Here is a 24,935-nt window from a genome sequence, read left to right as displayed (position 1 = left end):
GATAGAGATAGATAACTACGAAAGAGATATTATCGTGAGCGTTTGTGCATTCGGCTACGCACGCCGGGTACCTAGCTTCCTAAACGTATCGTTGCTAGCTCTCCCAAACGCTTTTCTGTAGTAGTGTGACAGAGGCAAACTGATGTCTGATACGCAACTGGTTCTGAAGGACCATTACATTACGTAATAATACACTGAGAGAAATTTGCATTGTGAATTTAACAAGTTCGACTTGTTGCGGTTTATCCGTTTGAATCAGCTAAACGTATGTTTAAAACAATATGTGTCAGGTTGTTTTTATAAAATCGACTTGTTGATTCAAATATATTGCCGATTCAAATGACAAGTAGCTTGTTGTTTGAACCAAAGAGCACGTAGGCGCTATTTTAACCAAAAAACTTGTTGAATGAACATGAAAACTGGTTGTATTTTCTCTCAGTGTAGAGCGATAGAGAGAGATGAGTTACTTTATCCCATGTTTACAAAACTCAATTAAGAGGCTTCTCATTAGATTCAATGTACGGTTTCCGACTGTATTCCTTGTTATCCATGTCAGATAAAAGGATATAATAGATATACCTACCCACAAACCATTTTACAAGCAATTTTCTAGGCATACATCTTATAAGAATCCATGGGTCCAAATACAGTAGGTAATCGTAAACTTGAGATACCTCGGATTGGGCTGAGTGCGGAATTCAGAAACAGCGAGACTGAAAGCCGGATCAGGAGGATTTAAGCGTGGTCGGCTCCGGAGTTTTATACAGGCTCTTTCCGATTCTTTGTTACTTGTACGATTGTATTGAAATGCTAGGCGCGTGGGAAGTTCTTTGTGGTCTTTGAGACTTTTAAATATTAAATGATATCAAAGAGGATCGAGTATTATAAAGAGTTACTGTCAAAGTAAAATGTGTAATCACAGTGCTTAGACTGTCATCTTTCGACGCAACTTTTGAACCTCAGTTTTGACAATTTGGACCATATTGTTAACTTGATGTGTGTTAAAATGTCAAATATTAATATTAGCGCCATCTAGCCGAGCGTTCTCCAAAGGTGTAACGCCGTCTAGGTCACCGTCCGTTTTTCTCATGGCTTTGAGTGTGGATGGTCCCTTAGACTTACATATGTCTTAGTCGTCTCCGAGTTACATATGTCTTTGATGATATTGAATCACGAAAAAATAAGTATTTTGTGAATACTATATGCTAATACTAAACTAACTAACATGGCTCGGCGATAAAGTGTATTTTGGCTTCCAACTTGACACTGATATTTAAATCCTTTCATTAAATTCTATTCTTATCTTATACATCAAATACGAAGAATCCTTGATGAACTATTACTTAAAATAATAATAAGTAGGTACTCGTAAATAAATGTTGAAAGGTCACACATGGTTTCATGGTAACACGTGTTTGGTAGCTACCAACGTGTAGGACCTACACTGTAGGTAGCAGTGGCGTAGCGTCGACACAATTCGATTCCCAACGGGTTGCCTAATATTCTTTAGTATCTGTAGAAGTCCAAGTCCACACATAACAGATTCCAAAAATCCCTCCGGCTTTACCAACAAAAATTGTCACGCCATGCCACTGGTACTTATATCAGTACTGGCACTACCAACATCGAAATTTGAATTTAATTTGAAATAAGATTTAGAATTTATCTATTTCAGCACTAAATTTAACAATGAAATAAGGTCGAGAAACTCCTGAACAGCTGAAGGATCTTAGGATCGCAGGGGGTAATAATTTCACAAGAGATCCCTTATGCCGAAGTGTATCTATCCGTAAGGGCCCCCGCAGATATAAGATAAGAATTTAAAAAAAAAAACAGTTTTTATACAGCTATTTTAACCTAAAGCTGTAACAGATGTTATCCAGAAATACCAATTATGACGTCACGGCTGTGAAGTATTTTATTTAAGGAACTAACCAGACGTCCGAATTTATTTACATGCCTGATGGCGTATCGATGAAAACGATATTTACAACGAAAAAACACCTCGGCAGTGCACGGTGAAAAGCGCTTTATCTGGACAGAAACAGGATGTATTTTAATTTGTTAAACGGCTAGTTATTTTAAGTGGTCGAATATTAATACTATATCTCGTTAGTAGGTACAGTGGGCTGCAAAATTCAATGGAGAAATTTTAATGAATTCACTGATAAATTCACCATGAACTTTTGCAGCCCACTGTACATGTTGTATTTGAAATAGATTTTAACACTTGTTTAATATTGTTTAATATTAAACAAGTTTCATTTCATTTATTCATAAGACCTACCGATTTTGCGCGCCCAAATATAAATTAATGGTTTCATATTAGGTCTTAGCATATATGTTTTTTTACTATGCATAATATCTGTATTTTAGCGGCTTGGGATTGTATAATATTTACGAGTAGACAATGTTACAAAATCTCTTTAATCCTTAAAAGGCAACAGTGATATATTATTATGGTAGTATAAGCAACAAGGAGATAAACAGAGACAGTTAATCAAATATAAATTCTAACTAGCATCAATTAAGGTGGACTTTCCAGTGGAAGTTGGACAGCAAAACAGTTAAGCAACTGAGTGCTGAAACTTCAGGGCAAAGTTGGTATCTTAGCAGTAGCGTTATCACCGTTATCAGATATAAGACCTTATCTCGGATATGGTGACGCAAGTCTGGTGAGTCGTGTGTGTAACACAAGGTGCTAATTACTGATTGTAACATTTAAGGGTCAAGAATTTCACCCCTTTTCTCCCGTGGGTGCCGTAGAAGTCGACTGTGGGATATGGGTTCCATTGTGGTGTGGGCGATGGGCTGGCAATCTGTCAATGCATCACAATTTCGTTTTTTTTTCAAACCCCTAAATTGCCAAGAGTGGCACTGATGAAACTTACAGTTTCATGTGCTCTGCCTGCCCTGTTTGGGAGTACAGGCTTGAGTGTAGGTAAACTTTTTTGACTGGGGACCATAATAATCCTCAGAAAACGGAACGCTGCGCTGGGCGGGTTGGGGTTCGGAAACCCCTGCATTAGTTTAAAATACGATACAAGTGCGGAAAAAAGGAAGTTCGAAACGAGTGGCGATAAATTAAAACACGACCGAAGGAACTGTTCTATCTGAACTGTTAAATCGACACGAGTTACGAATTTCTTTTTCGCACAAGTATCGTACGACGTTTTTCAGTACAGATACAGATGACCATAACAGGATTATTTTTTGGAGTTGAGGTTTTTCCTTTATTGGAGCACTTCTATACATATACCTGTGATGATCATGGCCAATAATACCATTAAGTGCATCGCGGAACAAAAACACCTATAAATTGGTACTGCTCCCCTCTTCTGCTGCCCTAAGGTTTTGAGTAGCGTAACTGCCGAATTTCGACCTGACATATAATGAACCACTTCTCGCACTAGTGCTTAAAAAAAAACATCTGTACATTCTGTAATGAAAAACTACATTCCAGAATTTAATTTCAAGTATCCAACCGGTTTTACCGAATTTATGAAACCGTACTGCTTGGGAGCGATCTTTTCAGTGAACGAGCAGGCACAACTCTAGTGGCTGGCGAAGCGAATACAGGCGCACCTTCAATACACTCGAGATCGGGCCTTGGCTGAAGTGTAAAGCGAAGCTATATACCTATAGGAAACTAACGACGTATTAGGTCGCAGGCGACGTAGGCAACGTATGGATTTTTGAATTGATCTCCAGACTAACAAGAATTCACAAGTCTCGTATCTCGTTAGGGACTATCCACACACAGGCGACGTACGTCGTAATAAGACGAAGAACGGACGCCAGCGTCGCGCCGCCTGAGTTTAATTTAAAAAACGTCTCCTCAGTACATTTTGTATAGGAAGGACGTAAGACGCGCCCCAAGTGACGCGTCGCTTGGGGCGTGCTTCTACTTATGACGTGCGTCGCCTGTGTGTGGCTTGCCGCTTAGAGATAAGAGGGTTTTTCGAGGGGGAAATGTGTCCTCGAACCTTTAAGAAAGAATTTTCAAAAAATTGACGACTAACATGTTTTAGTAATGTAGACGCCTTTAATTTCACAAGTTTCCATTCGATCTAGATATTAAGATAAGATCTTAATGAATATCTTCAATACCGGGACACCTAATCAATTCGCATCATCGACCTACCGGCTTAGCCGAAATGACAACCGTTGACGCTAGACGCCAAACGAAACGCAGTCTGGCTGTGTCTCGCGAATACGGAAGAGCGATGTACCTCTGCTACACACTTGACGAGCGGCTTGGGCAGTAGCGAGAGAATTAGGCAGAGGCATATTGTGGCCGCGCTACTCGTCATGCCCACCGCTCCCTATTTTGTCGGTATTTTGGCGCGAGTCGGCGGGCCGGCAACAACCTAGTGCGACAATCGCGCGAGTAGGGCAGCGTGTGCTCGGAGAGGGCAACATCGCGGCAGCGCGAGGAGATTATTGTGGCAGAGGTAATAGAGATAGCTTAGCTACGATAACGATATTATCGTGAGCGTTTGTGCATTTGGCTACGTACCCTGATTACGATCAGAGACTGAACGCATTTCGCCAAGTAAGTACACACATTAATATATCACGTGTATCGTGGAATGTGCCGATAAGGAGGAATTACACGTAATTTCACTTACGTCGTCAATCTATTACCTAAAAGGTAATGTCTTGACTAGGGATTGCAAGCCGGATTGGTTTTCAATTCGGATCGGATCCGGTTTTCTATTCGTTGTGTGCACGACTGATTGCGGCCGCCGCCGCTTGCATGATCATAAGATTATGTATGTTTTCTCAAACATGCAATGAAACGTCTTTACGTTCCTTAAAATGGGCTGGGAAGTATCGCTTTTTGGGCGCAACAACTCGAGAGGACTGTAAAGGGATTTCATATTATTTTTCAGGCCTAGGCCTGCAAAGTAACTTTTTTTTATAAAATATTGTCCTTTAGAGCATTTTTTTTTTTTATTTCATTGTATGTTTGAGAAAAGCACTATACATGCCTCGGCGTGAAAACGGATTCCCGGCCTCGTATCCCTATCCTATATATACCCACTTGGCCGGAAATCCTCATTTTCCCGGCCTCTGATGTAATGTACTATTGTGACAGGGGCACTTCATTCATACGCATTTTTAATAGCGATATTTAAGTTATTTTAAGTTAAGACATTCATATTTTTCTAGTTTTTTGTTTATCATGCAAGATTTTTGATTTTAAACTATTAAATAACTTCATCAGTAAAAATTTTTAAATTACAAAGTTTATCTCACCATAAAAACTAAACTTTGAATCACAGTAATTTGTAATTATTTATCAGAGTGTAGAAATTTCTTAGATCTACAACTTTTTCATTTTTTGTTCTGCATAACTTCCATTCGTTGCCCTTGCCCACCTAAAATGCAGAAACGCATGTATTTATTTATTCTTAACTTAATCTTCGGATCCGGTAGATCGTAAAAAGAGTCCGTTCCGGCGGGTTTATTACCGGATCTGCCGGACGAGATGGCCATCCCCATCCCTAGTCTTGACGCGCCACCTAACTCATTTCATTACCTACTAATCAAGTTTACATCGATAGCAGGGCTATTATTAACTCTGTATGGGATGTTAATAGGCAAAACAGTTATTAACAAAGTAACAACCTACAGCATGACCTTTAAAAATAAAATTTTGATGTTTGAGTTAACATGTAGGTGTTTATAATCAATAACGTTTCAATGACGATTCTGTGGAACAAAATAGATACGTTGATTGATACAACCGTTAGAAATTATTTTGATCGTTTCCACCCGTGGATGTCGTAAAAGTCGACTGCGGGATGCGGGTTCTATTGTGGTGTGGACGATGGGCTAGCAACCTGTCTCAGCAATATCACTATATCTCTGGAACCTTCCAATTGCAATAGTAAAACTTGAGCAGTTTTATGTGCTCATTCCTTTTGAGAATGCAGTTGCAGGTGTGTGTATTCTCTTTTATAAACCTAACCACAAGATTAAAATTTTGAAAAAAACCCCGACATAGTGGACCGATTTTTATGAAACGTATGGCTAAGAACACTCCCGACTAATTCAGCTTTAAAAAAAATACTAAAAGGCTAAGAACACTCCCGACTAATTCAGCTTTCAAACAAAAAAAAAATAAAACTAAATCGGTTCATCCGTTCGGGAGCGACGATGCCACAGTCAGACACACACACAGACAGACACGTCAAACTTATAACACCTCGTCGTCGTCGGTCTTGCATCGGGGGTTAAAAACAGTCGCACTTTACTGAGGGAGTGGCCATCCACTATCCTGCTGGGTGGCCACTTGGCCACTGTTAAGAAGGCCAGGGATGCACATAGCTCATTATTAGGACTGCTGAAGACCGTGCAGAATGGAGAGCTCTGGTGCACAAAATAACTACCTCATGTGGTCGCGACTCTCAGCCATGAGGAACCGGGGAAGAAGAACTCTACTGTTAATAATAACCTGGTAGATTGATGTTGTACAATTCAGTCGAGCATTCCAAAGTAGGACGAAACACCTACTAGGTCTATATTTGAAGGCAACGCGTGAATATTTCAGTCAGTCGATAAAATGTCTATTGTAAAGAGGCCGAGTTAAGGAACTCGATCGATCGATATTTTGTTGTGTAAATAAGTTAGGAGGCGGTTTGTTTGGTGTTACAAGCTCGCACTGCAGACACACGGGTTCTAAGAGTCTATAGGCACCTATAGATACAAACATGTACATGTAAAATAAATAAAAATAGTTCCGGTAATAGATGTGGGCAGAAACAGCATCTGATCTAATATAACTGAATGGCCAGGAGGCCACCGCCTTTAATTTTTTCTAAAATTATATTTCTTTTACTGGGGTATTTCGCTGAACTTTGGCGTTTTACTTAAAATGTGTCCCTAGCATAGTTTTTCAAAATATATTTGTAGGAGGTTTAAAATATAGATGGGATTAATTACTATGAAGTGAAATATGGAAATAGGAAACGACGTAAGCTAGTTATTGGTTTAATATCTAAATATATTTTAGTATAAGCTGTATAAAAATTAAGCAGAAACTTTTCACAAAAGCAAAGTTTCTAACGGCAGTTAGACACGCTTCACTTAGCAAGCCCTTTGATTGATTACAAGTGCTTTGTAACATTTTGCAACAAAGTTTTACTAGTATCGAAAATTATATAAGTATCGTGGTAATTTTTAACCATGTTTAATTTAATCCATACTAATATTATAAATGGGCTGTTTGTATATCCGTCTTTCGCGGCAAAACCTAGCGACAAATTGACGTGATTTTTTAAGTGGAGATAGTTGAAGGGATGGAGAGTGACATAGGATACTTTTTGTCTCTTTATAACCCCCCAATTTCCTAAAATGGGGGGTGGAAGTTTGTATGGAGCATTCCGCAATTTTCGAATTTAACGCGAGCGAAGCCGCGGGCAAAAGCTAGTCTTAACATAAAGCTGTTTAAAGGGATTGATATTCGTTCTGACGGACGGCAATGACGTGTAAATTCTTTGGCTGTCACTTTTAGATATGACCATAGAGATTGTAGACAACCCTAGAACTTGACGACGGAATATCTCAAATTTGTTTTCGTTCTGAAATACTGCCGGTTGTAAAACGCGTAATGGTCTCAAATATATTTTTCAGTGATATTTCCCATTATTGCGTTGTAAATGTTGTACCTTAAATCAAGACTATTCGGTTGTTTTTCAAATAAGATGTGAGCTACATAAAGTAAGCAGTAGATGTTCCTGTTAGTTCATAAATTTGAGAGCAGACGAAAAAAGGGTAGGTACGTTACGTTTGTGTACTCTTACTTCGCAATGTCCTTTTCAATTTATGGAACGAATTTCTGAGATCGCTTGAAATATGTAAAATAACGAAGAGAACTCGGTAGTCACCTATTGTATTGCCATGTAGACATCTACAGTCAAACTTCTTAATGTATAAGCGCGGAAACCATGGCAACTTATTAACTATCAGCAAAAATTAGCCCGAGGAATTCAATTGGGTTTCTAAGACCATATGAAATATGAATCATACTATATTGGACCCAAAGTTAAACACCGATGACATAACCCACATTCTCTGAATATCCGTGGAATTCGACAGAACTGAATCAGCCGGAGAAATTGGTGATTCACGGAATACCAGCTTCGCGGAAACGATGTGACCTACATTGCACAGGTACAGGTTACTTGCTTTTTAATCGAAAAGAAAAGGAGTTACGATCGTTAACGAGTTTATCAAGCGATAGCGTTAATAGAAAAAACACAGGGTGGTTTAAACATTATAGGGATAATTTTCTCACTCCATAAACTGAAGTAAAATTAACGTACAATTTTTAGGCTAAGAGTTTTGAATGATTCACTGTTATTTTCATTAGACATATTGACCGAGATATAGACCGTGATTACCTTTTTGATTTGGTTTTCCGTGATCATGATGCATGCAACTGCGTCGAAATATCAGGAGCTCGACAAAAATCAAAAAGGTAATCACGGTCTATATCCCGGTCAATATAAGTCTAATTTTTAGGCTGCTGAACTTTAGCAAATAATGCACCAACTGAATAGAGTCAGGCCAAGACAACTTCGCAACGCTTTGGATAGTCCCACTTGTGCAAGGGATAAGAAAGTTTGACGTTTAAGTAACATTTGCACCGGCGAGGCTGTCAAAATCATTGCCAAACTTATCTTGGAATGACTAGTTCTTTTCCCTTCGTGACAATGTTAAATATCCAACATTCTTCCTTATATTCGCATTTCTAGTATTTGACAGAATGACATGATGTCATGATCCTCAGCATTGAGGGAACGAATGAAGAGGAAGAAGATCATTTTGACAAACGGGCCATTTTTTACAAAATTGTCCACACTTTTTTGTAACATGGGTATTTTTTACGCGATTGATACTCAGAATCGCGAGGTCTTTGATCCTGATGGGAGAAAAAAAATGTCCCAAGATTTCCATAGATTTTTCAAACCTTCCATTCCGTTACCGCCATACAAAATGTATGGAAAAATGGTAACAGAATGGGAAAAAAGCTTGGGACACTTTTTTCTCCTATTAGGATTGAAAGAGCTCGCGACTCTGAGTGGAAACCTGCACATAAAAAAGTCCAAATCCAAAAAAGTGGGGTGGACAACTTTGAAAAAAAAAATGGCCCTAACACGAATATGTTGTATTTGCGTGCCCTCTCCTTTAGATTTTCTATTCGAGGTCGCGTTCCAAATGAAAGCAAATCTTATAAATTATGTGCTTTACCACTTACTTTAAAAGCAGCAGTATCGATAAGTCGAAACGCTATAAAATTTTATGGACTTTCTTTCAGTTAAGTTAACGAATCTGTTTAACGCGGTTATTAATGTTATTATATCCGATAGGCGAGCAGCCAAGTTAACATTATCTGTTTTACTCGATTTCACGGTGTTGATGTTTTTAAGTTGTCAGTGAGAAAGTTTTACAATATCGAGGAAAATAAACGTTCAAAATTTTGTGGTAAAATAACGTAAAAACGTGTAAATTCAATGCTGCGCCACCTTAAAAAATATAAAATCATTGAATCTGGTCTCAAAAATTTTACGACAATCGGTTGATACCTTCATTTTCACAAGAATATCAGAACGTATGGAATAAATTTTATATACTATGCCCATACTGATACGGCGATCTTCTGAGGTTTAGAATCGGTTGCTTAAAACTGTTTGTTACCGATATTAGCGATCGCAAAATTTTTGTATGGGAATTTCCATAGACTACTGCTGCGTGACGTTGACGCGTGTCTGTTAACTGTGGTTCATGCAACTGGCCCTAAGCAAAGTTAACAAAATATTGAGAAGTACCTAATAAAGGTTAGAGGGCACCTGCTGGTCGAACCTGTTGTTGCTCAGTGCATCCTTTCACTAATTTACGAGTATTCTATCAGTTTGGAGAGCTACCTGCGATTTCCCTACAGGCCAGAAGGTTATCAAGATGCTTCGTCCATTAGTAATGGTTTACGTCAATTTATTCATCATTATTTTTAAAATCGGGACTTAATCGCGTATAACTACATATTAAACTGACCTCCAACGTTTCAAGGACGGCGTTGTCCCCGTGGTCTCGGAGAAGACTGGCTTGAAATGACATCAACACCTTCTGACAGCCGCGCGAGTTTTTCGAACTACCCGCACTTGGTTTTGATCGCGGCTGTGAAAAATCGTCAGGTCAACAAGTCTGCCGTGGCTGAACATTTGTTAGAGTCAGGGCCAAACCACTGGATCGAACTACATGACCCTAAAGTCCTTTCCACGGAACGCCATTTCTACAGTAGAAAAGTGAAGCCATTGAAATCAAAAAACATCGCAATTTCAATCGGGACGAAGGGTTTAGGATCTCATCCACATGGAATCCTGTCATTAATAAGTGTAAGCCGAAAATAATATCGACAGTCGTTAAATCAAATATCGTCAGTGTTGTATGTCGACAGAGTAACATCCCTAGTGCGCAAACAGTTCAAGTTGATAATCAAAACCAAGTGCGGGTAGTTCGAAAAACTCGCGCGGCTGTCAGAAGGTGTTGATGTCATTTCAAGCCAGTCTTCTCCGAGACCACGGGGACAACGCCGTCCTTGAAACGTTGGAGGTCAGTTTAATATGTAGTTATACGCGATTAAGTCCCGATTTTAAAAATAATGATGTGTAATAATCGTGAAAGTTTAAATCAGCGTCAATTTATTGTTAGCCATTCGAACCTTGTCGTCCATTACTTAGTATTATAAGATTATGTTTGCGTGATGAGGAGTTTGAGTGACAAAATACAGATAATATCTTGTTCGAAAGTGACTGTTACATTCGATGTTGTTGATGGCTACGGATTCTGTCCGTATCGTTTTCTAAGAAACTGTCTTTCACGTATTTGATAAGTTCTAAAATTTATAAGCCGTATGAAGGCAATACTGACAAAAAGACGACTTTTCTTACATTTACGCAGAATATGACATTGTGGATTGCCGATCAGTTCCCTAGTTATTCATGAAGCTCTTTAACGCATTTAGTTTACTATAAACGAGATTCAGAAATGGAGCGCGGAGCAGATCGCGAATGAGCACGCTCCAAAAGAAAGAACATAATGCTCAGATTTTGTGTCACAGGAACGGCGTTGCTTTAAAATTGTTCTTTCACGCACGTCATCATCTAAGTGTGGTCCTCAGTCCTCTAGCCGCGTGCGTTCCACCTTCTGCAACAGTTTCCCAAGGCTCACGTCATCATCAAGAGTAAAAGTGCACCTACCTGGTCAGGACTCAGCGAGCTGTCCCCGCCCGCGTTCCGTTCCTGGTTCTGCGCGGTCCGCTCCTGTTTGCACGCCGTGTGGTACTCTAGCCGCGTGCGCTCCACCTTCTGCAGCAGTTTCGCCCAGGGCTTCTGTGCTTTCTTGAACGCTTCGTCCATTTCTTTCCTCTCTTTTAGCTGGATCATTGACTGTGGACAAGGAAAAAGGTGGATTAGTTAAATTGCCATTATAACCAGAGCAAATTCTACGTTTTATGCCCTATTTTATCTTTTCCTGTATTAGAAATATTTGTGAGTGTGCACGGGAGAACGTCCCACTTTGTCGATTGCTATAAAATCACTTTGTCAGTTTATTCATGATAAAAATAAACTAAATTTCGCCTTAATGGTAACCGACAAAGTGGGACGTTTTACTAAACACACTACACATGGCTGTACTTATTTTCAAAATGCGATGTTTTTCATGTTTTTATCTAATGGTATGTAAATATAAAGTGTAATAAAACATATCCTCGCTTTGTGACGCGTATTTGGAAACGAAATTTAAACATCTTTTCGAGACTAAATGTGGCGTTCCATGCCTAAAGAGTCCTTTAAGTACGTTATCATTTCATCTAAAATTCGAACAGAAATTCTTTCGTATGGCAGATGAAACATATAAGGACCTTTTAGAACGGAAAGTCACAAATAATCTCAGACAAGAGATTATCTCGGAATCTTTACCATATAAATATGCTAAAGACTAACTATACGCACATTATGTGTACTTTGCGTACACTATGCCTATAGACATGGAGCATACTTTGTCTATAACATAACCCGCCACACGTGCCGCCGCATCTAAGGCGGCTATTTGCCGTGTTCGAGCTTCACCTCAAGCTACAAACTTGTTGGCTCCGCGGTTAGCTGAACTGAAACATGGCTATTCCCTCATACATAATGTTGGTAATAGATCTTTCGTAAGGGTAAACAAGTGTAACGCAACTGACCAGTTTGAGAAGAAAATATAGTATTTTTTTCCTGTACCTGACGGGTTAAGAATTTTACCACCCCATTTCGTCAAGTGGGTCACAATGTCGAGTGTGGGATATAAGGTGTGGTGTGGGCGATGCGATGGGATGCATCCCTGACACTGCAATATCACAATTCAACCCTCAAATTGCACTGCTCCATGCGTGCTCTGCCTATTCCTTCGTATTTCTCCTGTTACAGTGGTAAAAACAATCTTTTACCACTTTCAGGGGGGTTACCATGACGTGCTAAAGCCGTTCAGTTTAGGTTGAGAGAGAGGGACGGAGCTATGTAACTGCTATAGCTGTGTCCCTTTCTCTCAACCTAAACTGAACGTCTTTAGTACGTCATGGTAACCCCCCAGGGCATTTTCAAGAAAATCATCCATTCTCCGTGACGTCACACCTCGAACAAAGGCCATCAAATATATAAGAGGCGCGTTCCTACGCACAGAGTCTAAGCGCGTGTAGGTGAACGCGAACCATGCTTGTATGAGTGAGATAAGACAGATCGACTGGTCGCGTTACTCGCGTTGTCGCGTTATTGATATGCCGTAGCTGTGAGGTAACCAAGAACGGGTGGGCGTTTCAGCGGGGAGCGGGAGTGGCCATACTGTACGATAGATTTCTGTATTATTTATACTGTGGTGACGTTTGCCCTAATAATGTTTCTGTCAAAAAATGTAGAAGCAGTGGAGTGGAAGGTTCGCTTCGCGTTGGAAACACGAAGCCTGTTTGGCAAACATTACCGTGGTCGTGCGGTCGGACGTTAACTTCACCTGTAGCCAAGTTCATTTGCAAGGAACCATCAAAGATATTCATACGTTGAGAGAGAAACATTATGAATAAATTGTTAATAACCGAGACTTGGAAAACACAAAGGTGTAGGTATTTTGGGCTATATTTGACACAAAATCTGACAAAAGAGAGTAAACTATGAGCTATCGGTGATAGAAACGAACAAAAGGTTCTGCGAGAGGATGGATGTATGTACGTCCTTCAACAGTTTATCATGTATATTTTTTTTGTACTTGTTTTTAGTTTTGCAGTGTTTTAGTATTTAATACTGTCATGCTGTATCACTATTTTTAAAATAAAATAATAAAATAAAAATAAAAGATAATTGCTCCCATGTAAATAAAAGGGACGCGATGTTAGCGCGTCGCCGAGCGATAAACTAAAATCGCTCGTTCTATCTTAGTAGTACGAAAATTGTTAAGCCTTTTTTTTAACCCCCGACGCAAAAACGACGGGGTGTTATAAGTTTGACGTGTCTGTCTGTTTGTCTGTGTGTGTGTCTGTCTGTGGCATAGTTGCTCCCGAACGGATAAACCGACTGAGATCTAGTTTTTTTTTGTCTGAAAGCTGAGTTAGTCGGGAGTGTTCTTAGCCATGTTTGAAAATCGGTCTACTATGCCGCGGTCGGGGTTCTTTTTTTTTAATTTTGTGGGTAGGTTATTTATTAATATAATACATAGACATAAAAAAACAAACGCATCTTAAAATGTTTCTCAGGAATACCGCGAACTGTTTTTATATCACAAATAAAACTTCATTCTGTAAAACAATGGTATATTTACACGCGTAACAATGGAAATTACAATATCTTCCTCTATAACCTTTGCTCATTAATTTGTGTATTAACCTTATGTAATTATTGCCAGTTAAAAACTTTAAGGTAAACCTTCGCATTAATCTCAAGGAAGTAAAAATAACACAAATGTTACATGATACAAAATACTAAGAGGAAATCATAGACATGTATTCTTATAATTAACGAATACCATTTTTTCTCAATTTTGGTTTAAGAAATGATTGTACAAATGCCACCCTATACTATACATGTCTATGTAGGTCAGTAGCGGGGCGTCGATACAACTCGATTCCCTATACGGGTTCCTTAAATTTATCCAGTATCTGTAGAAGTTCATACAAAACAGATCCTGAAAACCCCTCCGGCTTTATCAACAAACATTTTCACGCCACGCCACTGGTAGGTATACCATTTTTAGGGTTCCGTAGTCAACTAGGAACCCTTATAGTTTCGCCATGTCTGTCTGTCCGTCCGTCCGTCCGTCCGTCCGTCCGTCCGTCCGTCCGCGGATAATCTCAGTAACCGTAAGCACTACAAAGCTGAAATTTGGTACCAATATGCATATCAATCACGCCAACAAAGTGCAAAAATAAAAAATGGAAAAAAATGTTTTATTAGTGTACCCCCCCTACATGTAAAGTGCGGGGCTGATTTTTTTTTTCATTCCAACCCCAACGTGTTATATATTGTTGGATAGGTATTTAAAAATGAAGAAGGGTTTACTAAGATCGTTTTTTGGTAATATTAATATTTTCGGAAATAATCGCTTCTAAAGGAAAAAAAAGTGCGTCCCCCCCCTCTAACTTTTGAACCCTATGTTCAAAAAATATGAAAAAAATCACAATAGTAGATCATTATAAAAACTTTCTAGGAAAATTATTTTGAACTTGATAGGTTCAGTAGTTTTTGAGAAAAATACGGAAAACTACGGAACCCTACACTGAGCGTGGCCCGACACGCTCTTGGCCGGTTTTTTGCTAATATATAAGATAGCTTTTGGCTTTGCTCGCGTTAAAGTCGGAAATGGCATACAAATTACAAATTTCTACCCTCCATTTTAGGGAAGTGGGGTGTTAGGAAGAGACAAAAAGTAGCCTATGTCACTCTCCATCCCTTAAACTATCTCCACTTAAAAATCACGTCAATCTGTCGCTCCGTTTTGTCGCGATAGACGGACAAACAAACCGACACACACACTTTCCCATTTATAATATTAGTATGGAAGTATGGATACTAAGTCTTTGCTACATACTCGTAAGATATACCTATTTACCGTGATTACGTTAAGAGCGCTATGACAAAAAAAGGCGATATATTGTAAAATGCACAATATTTATCGACAAAATTGTACACTTTACTCATACTAAAAGACAGTGAAAGTACTTGTTTCAGTTAGAACATCTTATTAACTGTCGGTTAATTAAAAAACATATGGAAAAAAAAGCTTTTTCAATTAGTAATGATTGTTTTCCTGATGCTCGTTTAGGAAAAACCGCGTGAAGCACAGAATTCGGAGCTCTTATTATCTACAATTTGATAAGCTCACTCTCATAAATGAGGTAAATTTAAGTTCCAAATATCTTGTACTTAAGGCCCATTAAACAATATTTATCATTTAATCCTTTGAAATTGAGAAATTGAAAGTAAAACGAACTCAATTTTGTCTTGAAAATACATTGAAACAAGTGATCATTTCTCCGAAAATCTACATGTTATCGAAGTTATTTTAGTATATAAATAATCTGTACAATCTGCTTAAATTGCTGTTATCCATTTGTCGTTATAATATTATATAATGATTTTTTGCCAATTTTTTGAAAACTAGCCTTCCTGTCGCTATTTGACCGGCGACGGACGCCTGCGATTTCAGTGCCGCGCCGGAGCTCGTATAGGTGAGACGTATGTCACTTCGCTCTCCGAGTTTTGATCGCAAACGTCGAGAATATTTATCGTTGTGTGGGTCGGACGCCTTGTTTATACACGGGCTATCCTCGCATTGTGTGTGTGTAAACAGCGACCAACGAATTTGATCCTAGATCCGTAAATATTTGCTTTTGTAATATTTTGTTATGTTTGAATGTTAAAGTATTACAACGTTATGATGATAAATATGTAAAAATTACAATACGGTCAAGATGATAAGACACATCAAGATGGTACTCGGGATCTGATGATGGAGCCAGAAGGTGGTCACCAGTACCAGTGAACCATGTAAGTAAACGACTTCGTGTTTAGGCTCGTTGGGTTCGTCTCAACAAGACCTTTGACAAGAGGTGGTACTCAGGGTCTGATGATGGAGCCAGATGGTGGTCACCAGTACCAATGAACCATATAACTAAACCCAGAGATGGGGAAATCGTAATCGATTCCGGATTACACGATTACTTGATTTTACTTTGTAATCCACTACTGGGTGTCAGATTACTTGTAATGTAATCAAGTGAAACGGTAAATTACCATTACATGTAAAGGAATCACTAATCATCTATACAATAATTACTATTACCAATAATTCGGAATCATAGTCGATTCAAAATAACTGAAATTATTGACTTGATTACTTTCAGATTACAAATATGTAGTACCTCAGATTGCTGACTGTCACTTTGACACAAAAGTCATCATGGGTGTCGTAAAATAGGTTTTAGGGGGTGCTGATTCCAAAATGAATGACCAATGTGGAATCTGACATTGCTGACTGTCACTTTGACACAAAAGTCGTCATGGGTGTCGTAAAATAGGTTTTAGGGGGTGCTGATTCCAAAATTAATGACCAATGTTCAATCTGACGTTGCTGACTGTCACTCTGACACAAAAGTCGTCATGGGTATCGTAAAATAGGTTTTAGGGTGTGCTGATTCCAAAATTAATGACCAATTTGGAATCTGACATTGCTGACTGTCACTTTGACACAAAAGTCGTCATGGGTGTCGTAAAATAGGTTTTAGGGGGTGCTGATTCCAAAATTAATGACCAATGTGGAATCTGACATTGCTGACTGTCACTTTGACACAAAAGTCGTCATGGGTGTCGTAAAATAGGTTTTAGGGGTGCTGATTCCAAAATTAATGACCAATGTGGAATCTGACATTGCTGACTGTCACTTTGACACAAAAGTCGTCATGGGTGTCGTAAAATAGGTTTTAGGGGTGCTGATTCCAAAATTAATGACCAATTTGGAATCTGACATTGCTGACTGTCACTTTGACACAAAAGTCGTCATGGGTGTCGTAAAATAGGTTTTAGGGGTGCTGATTCCAAAATTAATGACTAATGTGGAATCTGACATTGCTGACTGTCACTTTGACACAAAAGTTGTCATGGGTGTCGTAAAATAGGTTTTCATGGGTACTGATCTCAATATTAATGATCAATTTGGAATCTGATATTGCTGACTGTCACTTTGACATAAAAGTCGTTATGGGTGTTGTCAAATAGGTTTCCAGGGGTACTGTGCAATGTCAGGTTCCAAATCGGTCATGACTTTTTAAATCATTTCATTAATTTTGGAATCAGTACCTGAGTACCCCCTAAAACTATTTGACTACACCCATGATTCCTTTTGTGTCAAAATGACAATTAGCACTGTGAGATTCCAAAATAGTTATTAATTTTGGAATCAGCACCCCCGGAAACCTTTTTGACGACACCTATGACGACTTTTGTGTCAAAGTGACAGTCAGCAATGTCAAGATTCCAAATCGGTCATTAATTTTCAAATCAGCACCTCCGGAAACCTATTTGACGACACCCATGACGACTTTTGTGTCAAAGTGACAGTCAGCAATGTTAGATTCCACATTGGTCATTATTTTTGGAATCAGCACTCCCTAAAACCTATTTTACGACACCCATGATGACTTTTGTGTCAAAGTGGCAGTCGGCAATGTTAGATTCCATATTGGTCATTAATTTTGGAATCAGCACCCCCTAAAACCAATTTTACGACACCCATGACGACTTTTGTGTCAAAGTGACAGTCAGCAATGTCAGATTCCACATTGTTCATTAATTTTGGAATCAGCACCCCCGCAAACCTATTTGACGACACCCATGACGACTTTTGTGTCAAAGTGACAGTCAGCAATGTCAGATTTCACATTGGTCATTAATTTTGGAATCAGCACCCCCTAAAACCTATTTTACGACACCCATGACGACTTTTGTGTCAAAGTGACAGTCAGCAATGTCAGATTCTAAATCGGTCATTAATTTTTAAATCAGACACCCGAAAACCTATACTCGTGGTATATGCACTTGAAATGTGAAAGTGAAAATGCTAGAATGACATGTAAACCAAAAACAATTTGAGTGACATAAAGAAGTAAAGTAATAAGCCTGGAATCGAAGTAAAGTGGAATTCAGATTACTTAAGTACTTGATTACCGAGGAATCCATATTACAGGAATCTATATTATACCGATTCCAAAGGAATGGATTACAGAGGTAATCATAATACAGCATTACAGTAATTTTCATATAACAAAAGCAAATATTTGGGATGGGATCTACTTTTATAATTATTTTTTTTAATAAATTTTAACATAATTGATATTATTTTGCGCTACATTCTAGTATTTTCGTACAAAATAATGTTTATTAGAAATCAAAAGTTTATATCGAGATAGTAGATTGTGGTTGTTATCAAAATTCCATAGAAAGGATCAAGATTGTTTTGTCCATTATTGTAGTGCGAGCGAGTGATAAGACGTGCTAGAAAGGGTCGGCATATTGGGCTCGCGCGGCGGGTAAAATACCTAATTTCGCCCGACGCCGAAATGTTATAACGCTCTTAACGTTTTTTTTAATTTAAAGTCTAGGGAAACTAACCATGAATCATTTAAAACTCAAAGTATTGAAGATAAAGTGAATAATTATCTGATATAAACCAGATTTTTATCACTTTACAGCTATTCTTATAAAGAGACGCTTACAGCTATGACATGATATATTTAATAATAGCTCTGGCGCTTAAATAAACAATATTAACTCGGATCTGTAATTTTGTATCAACAATTTGGCTAGCAGTCTAATTTATTTACACTTGTAACACGTCTGTTGTTTTAAGACGATACAGGAGGGGTCAATTCTCCATACCATTGCTTTCGACTATTTCCTCCCTGGTTTTTGAAGTTAGAGCAATGATATTTTTGATATTCTTATTTTTAAAGACGCTAAGCCCATCAAAGATTTCCAAAGACGACCTTATTGATTATGGCGCAAAAAAGGTGTGGTATTCAAAATTGTCGCCCGACAGTGACTCTTCGCCGTTCACTGCCTATTAAAATTATTAAAGAAAAGAAATATTGACGCTGAGTAATAATTTTACTTACCAACCCAGAAATAGGCACAGAATGGTCTGTCAGAAGTAGGTGAAACACATTTTATGGCCATGTCAGATGAGGCGAAATACTCTCATGTAATTTTAGTTACCTACATTGCGGACTGCGGTGCGACGAAGGAAATTGCCATGCAGGTTTTATAATTTATATAAGTATCGAACATAAAACTATAATATTTTAAATAAAACTAATTGTATCATAGTATTTTGCCTAAACTAAAGTAAGGCCTGATTTGGAAGGCGTGCGAACTAGCATGCGATTTTAGTTACATTGCGGGCTGTTGAGGACAATTTTACACAGCCATGTATGTTCCTTGTCTGGTCTGTTTTGATCTTGATAAACGTAGTTTTAGTTTTAAGTTCAGTTTTAATTATAGGTACCCTGAAAATTAGTGCGGTGTCTCTTAGACACGGTCTACACTGAGCGGCATCCTATTTGGTATAACGGTTCACTCGTTTTGTATTGAGTTGTACCTATACAGCGCGTAAACGTAATAAGGGCGAAAAATGAAACCAGGCATATAATTCAATATTGTTATCATCAATTAAGAGGTGTTTTGAGTTAATCTTAATTTTCAGCCCATAATTAATTTTTGAAAAATTTCCCAGCAGCAATGTACTGTAAACGTGGTTGCGATGACAATCAATGACAACTGTCAACGAGCGTTTAAAGCGAGTGTGTTTGCATTACGTTGCGGGCCGAATTAATTTGTATGGATAAAAAAAATATTTCAATTTTAAGTAAAAGTTATCTAATTCCACTTTTTATGTCCCATACTCACCACTGTTAAGAGGTTCGCCCGCATTAGGTTTACACCCTGTATATTTCTTATAGTACCAAATAAATATATATTTTTCTTTCTTTCAATGTAATAAAACTCATGCAAGTTCTCGTACCGTCTAAATGGGCCCTAAGTGTACATTGCAAACTATACGCAAGGGTGATTCCTATAATTTCCATTTCCACAATAAGTTGTGCGTGAGCATTAATGTCAAGGTCGCCGCGACACCGATACCCGGCAGCTCCGTCCCGCGTATTTCCTCTCTTCAATTTACTGTTTATATCCATTGTTCTGTTAAGTGGTAAACAGATGCGCTTGTAATTCTAGAGGGTACTTATAGAGAAATAACCTTGGTTACTTTAAACCTTAGTTTGAGGTTCTAACTGCAATTACATAATATCTGGTACGTGAACAGGCATATTCTGGGCGAGCTCACTCCATCGTAGGCCACGTGTTTGCCTTCGGCTAGTCGTCGACGCGACGTCGGCCAAGAGTGGCCCGAAGCCCACGCTAGATGGGGGGATAATAATAATAAAAAAAGGCTTTTGAGCAAAATTCTCAAACACTGCAGTCATAAATGCCTCCGCCGTCACCGTCCCGTTGGTCACCCGAAATATCGTTGGTCGGTTAGTGGAGATAGATTTCGATGCCGCCGAAGACAAAACCGAGTTATGTGGCGTGCTTTTGTGCTGAAGATAAAACTCATTTTGGGTTTTCGCGCTAGCCAAAAATAAGTAAATATAATCAACGTCAGCCTCTTCTTTTTCGCAAATGGTAAAGTTACTAGGAATTTTTGCCATCAGCCCATCATCCTGATGCTTGTGTTATCCCAGCATAGCATACGTTTTTCTTCAACGAAAAGCGGCTGGCAAATATCAAATGACATTTTGCAGATCGAGCAGGAGTTTGAACCCGCGACTTCCGTATTGAAAGTCGCACGCTTTTTTGGCATAAGAGTCCCTAAATCTACAACACACACGTATAATTGTGGTATATAGTTTCGTGACTAGTGCAGTGACAACAGACGGCACGACAAGGCGTGACGGAGCATACATTACAAGCGTTTACACGCCCGATGGGACACGGGACAGACTATTGAAAGGTTATAGACCCTTGATTACACTTCCTCTTCGTCTTCCTATTTGGATATAACCACATATGTCGAAGTCTAAGTCAAAGGTTCCATCTACATTGTCGCTTACCGTGAGGGTGAGATTTGCTTGCTTGATTACGTATGACAAGTGACACTAAGATTTTTTTTTGCTTTGAAACAACACATATTGTGAGTACTTACAGTTTTTCATATAGCTTCCCCAAAACTTCTGCCTGATACAACATTTACTGACCACCGCGGTAAGACCTTAGGCAATACCAAACCAATGTCGGTAAAAGCCCGAAGTAAACAAATCAACAAATTATAAATTGAAATAGATATCATACACGAAAGAAAAAACAACAAGGCCCACTGGTGGCCGAGCCGGGAATCGAACCCGGGTCTTCAGCTTACGCGGCTAACGTCTTTACCACTAGACCACCCGCCCGCCATGGTACCCGACGAAATTTCTCTAGTGTATGTTAAGGCTAGTCTCTGATAAGGCTAGGCGCCTTTTGACCAACTCTAAAAATATTCAACTTACTCTGAGAACAAATCAAAAACTATTCAACAAAATAATTTGATTTGTTCCCTAGTTGTAAATCAACAAATACCTATTTCTCACCTTAGTCTTTTACCAATCGACATCGGTAAAACCTAGGTTTTATCTTACTTGGGGCTTTCACAGTCACATAATATAAGTATTTGTATATTATGTAGTCAATCTGTGCAAGAATATGCTACACTATTTATTTATTTATTTGTTAGATAAGTGGGAAATATGTTCGAATTAAGTTATAGCAGAAAATGTATTCAATTCAACATGAATCTACAACTCTGGTAAAGTAATGATACCATTCTAGAACAAGTGCTAAAAGTCACGATAACAACGTCTCTATCAAGATAAGATTTGCTCGATACCACTCGAATTTGACGTTCTGACATGTATCGGAGATTGGTTATCTACATCTATGTGCGTCGTGCGCATTTGTGCAACACGTCTGATCACAGTTGAATTTCTACTTTATGAGGCTTAAGGATGATCTGTTTTAGTTTGATGGGGCTGAGGAAAATAGTGAGTGTAATCCGGTAGTAGGAAAGATAAGTCACTGTTGATCATAATCATTTCATAAAATATATTTTAGTTAATCTAGAATTTCAAAAAAAGATGAAAGTAATAATGCTGTCTTATATGAATTTCGCAAAACGCCTGTATCCCATAAAGGGGTAGGCAGAACACATGAAACTACTAAAGCTTCAGGGCCACTTGCACATTGGTTAAAGAAAACGAAAGGGTAGAAAAAAAGTAGAATCTAAACTGTTATCTAAAAACTAATGAACTTTCTATACTTGTACGTTTCCTAGTAAAACAAGCATCATATAATATACTATTATTAAACCAGAACTGCAATGGATCATCGAATGATATAACGCTGATATCATCTCAAATGGCATCATGGCGGTCTGTTATGGGGATGCCATCATTATTAAGTCATCTCTTTATCTTTGCTGATTTTAATTTTATAGTAATTTGAGACACAATCTTAATCCCAATGTGATTTGTTGATGAAGGCTTAGTACTGCTGCAGTGTGTTCTGTACTAAGAGATGTAATGAAGTTAAGTTTGAATCATATCTATCAAAAATATTCCAGGAAGGATTAAAACATTTCTAGCCATCCAGCAATTTCGACAGATTATCCGAAAATCAAGTAAGAAGTTTAATGTTAGAAAATAACATTTGCACCAGCCTTAAGTACACCGTGGACTTCACCAGAAACCATAAGCCACATATCAAGATCGATTGTTGCCACCTTAGCTTGACCTGACTCTAAGGCCGATAGTCCACTATCATATATTTATCATAGAAATATGATCATAGGCAACATGCCGTCCCTTTTCTTCACGTTGGAGAAAAAGGGAGGCATACGGACTTATGATCATATTTCTATGATAAACATATTATGTGAGGGTGGACTATCGGCCTAATCATAATCAGGAACATATAGGTAAACTCGCTGGACGTTGTAAGTACTAAGTAAGCATTAGTTGTAGGATGACAATGTACGGCGGGGTCATCCGAGAAGCCGTACCCGACCGACTGACCCAATAACACACTGCAGTTTACACTGCTACATAAATAATACTAACTTAGAGGCTTCGCCACAATTGTTACAATAATGGAAAAACTACGATAACAACAATAAAATTCTAGAGTATAATGAATTTAATATTCAGAGTATAATGAAATACTAGAATTGAATAGGTTAAACATATTATCAAATCGATGTTATATTTAAAAAACGTTGAAAAAATTGCATCATCGCAATTTATTATTCCTAAGTTAAGATAAAATGTGTGAATAGGTACTTAATCATTGATGCATTCCATTTCATTGATTTTTTTTATGAAAGTAACGCATACGCATTCGCTAAATCAGTATTCGCTGGCACACCTCGAACAGTGACCATCAAATATATGAAAGAGGCGCGTTCCTACGCACACATTCTAAGTTCGTGTAGGTGAACGAGTACCATGTTTGTTTGAGTGAGATAAGAGGGTCGACTGGTCGACCAGGTTTTTGACCGGCGGTAACTATGTAACCGGAGTGGATATACTGCACGATAGTACTCTTTATTATACTGTGACACTAAGATAGTATCGGGCCGGCGTATCGGAGCAGAGATCGTGCGTAATCGTTTAACTCGGTATTAGCAATATTTGCACGCGCCGAGTGCTTCCGCGTGCCTGCGCCGGCGCAACGCGCTAGTCGTTCGAGACTTCGGGCTGTTTGAGCACAGTGAATACATTAGTATCGGTTGTGAAACCTTCCGAGTTAAGTGACATTTTTATTCTCAATTCACCAGTCACTTTGATAGAACCTTAACTAATTGAGTTATTTCTAGCACACTTGTTCCTTCAAGTTTTTTTTATGTCCACCGATCTTTTAGGCACTGGTCCCACCGCGAGCTAGTAAGCTATGACTTATCGGCTATAAAAACGAACAAAAGATAATCACTCCCGTGTAAATAAAAGAGACACGACGATATTTATAGTTACTCGCCCAGCGGTGAGCTATCAATATCGCCGTGTCTCTTTTATAGCCGATAGCTTACTAGCTCGCGGTGGGACCAGTGCCTTAACAGACAGCCAATAGGATGTGTGCAACATCTATTCATCAGTAACTATAAGTTTCTGGCGTTTTTAAATAGATACGTTACTCGATAAATATCTTAACGTCACGGCAAATAACACTGTTTGGAGAAACAAAGTGATGACCAAAATGATTACTTACTAGAACTAACTATCTAAATATATAAAAGAAGAAGCTGACTGACTGACTGACATATCAACGCACAGCCGAAACCGCTGGTCCTAGAGATTTAAAATTTGGCACGTAGGTTCCTTATATAGTGTAGAGGAGCACTAAGAAAGGATTTTTCAAAATTCATCTCCTAAGGGGGTCAAATGGGGGTTCAAAGTTTGTATGGGGAAACAAGATTAGTTTGACTATTTTATTCGAAACTTCACAGGAAGATTCCTTAAGACATATGACTGAATACATGTTTCAGGTTTTTTGAAAATTTAACCCCTAAAAGGGTGAAAAGGGGGTGATAAAGTCAAAAAATCAATATGGGTATCGTTTTTATGGTTTATCGGGTCGCTGATCACGATAAATACAACGTTTTTAAAATCTAACGAGGCGGAAGTGAAATACCTTCTCCCCTGTTGTGGTGCAATGGGGTAAAAGAAGAAGCTGACTGACTGACTGACATATCAACGCACAGCCGAAACCGCTGGTCCTAGAGATTTAAAATTTGGCACGTAGGTTCCTTATATAGTGTAGAGG

General features: G+C 38.5%; 1 protein-coding gene across 4 annotated transcripts in view; it reads right to left on the bottom strand.

Moving 5' to 3' along the window:
- LOC125236029 (protein kinase C and casein kinase substrate in neurons protein 1) overlaps positions 1 to 24,935 on the bottom strand; it is a 221,325-nt gene that overhangs the window by 54,019 nt on the left and 142,371 nt on the right. For all 4 annotated transcript variants that reach the window (XM_048142715.1, XM_048142712.1, XM_048142713.1 and 1 more), the window contains one exon: positions 11,268 to 11,456. In XM_048142715.1, the coding sequence (XP_047998672.1) occupies positions 11,268 to 11,456 (189 nt within the window). The remainder of the gene's footprint in view (positions 1 to 11,267; positions 11,457 to 24,935) is intronic.

Source organism: Leguminivora glycinivorella, chromosome 18, assembly GCF_023078275.1.
Source record: "Leguminivora glycinivorella isolate SPB_JAAS2020 chromosome 18, LegGlyc_1.1, whole genome shotgun sequence".
NCBI lineage: Eukaryota > Metazoa > Arthropoda > Insecta > Lepidoptera > Tortricidae > Leguminivora > Leguminivora glycinivorella.
This window is presented reverse-complemented; position numbering and strand designations above follow the sequence as displayed.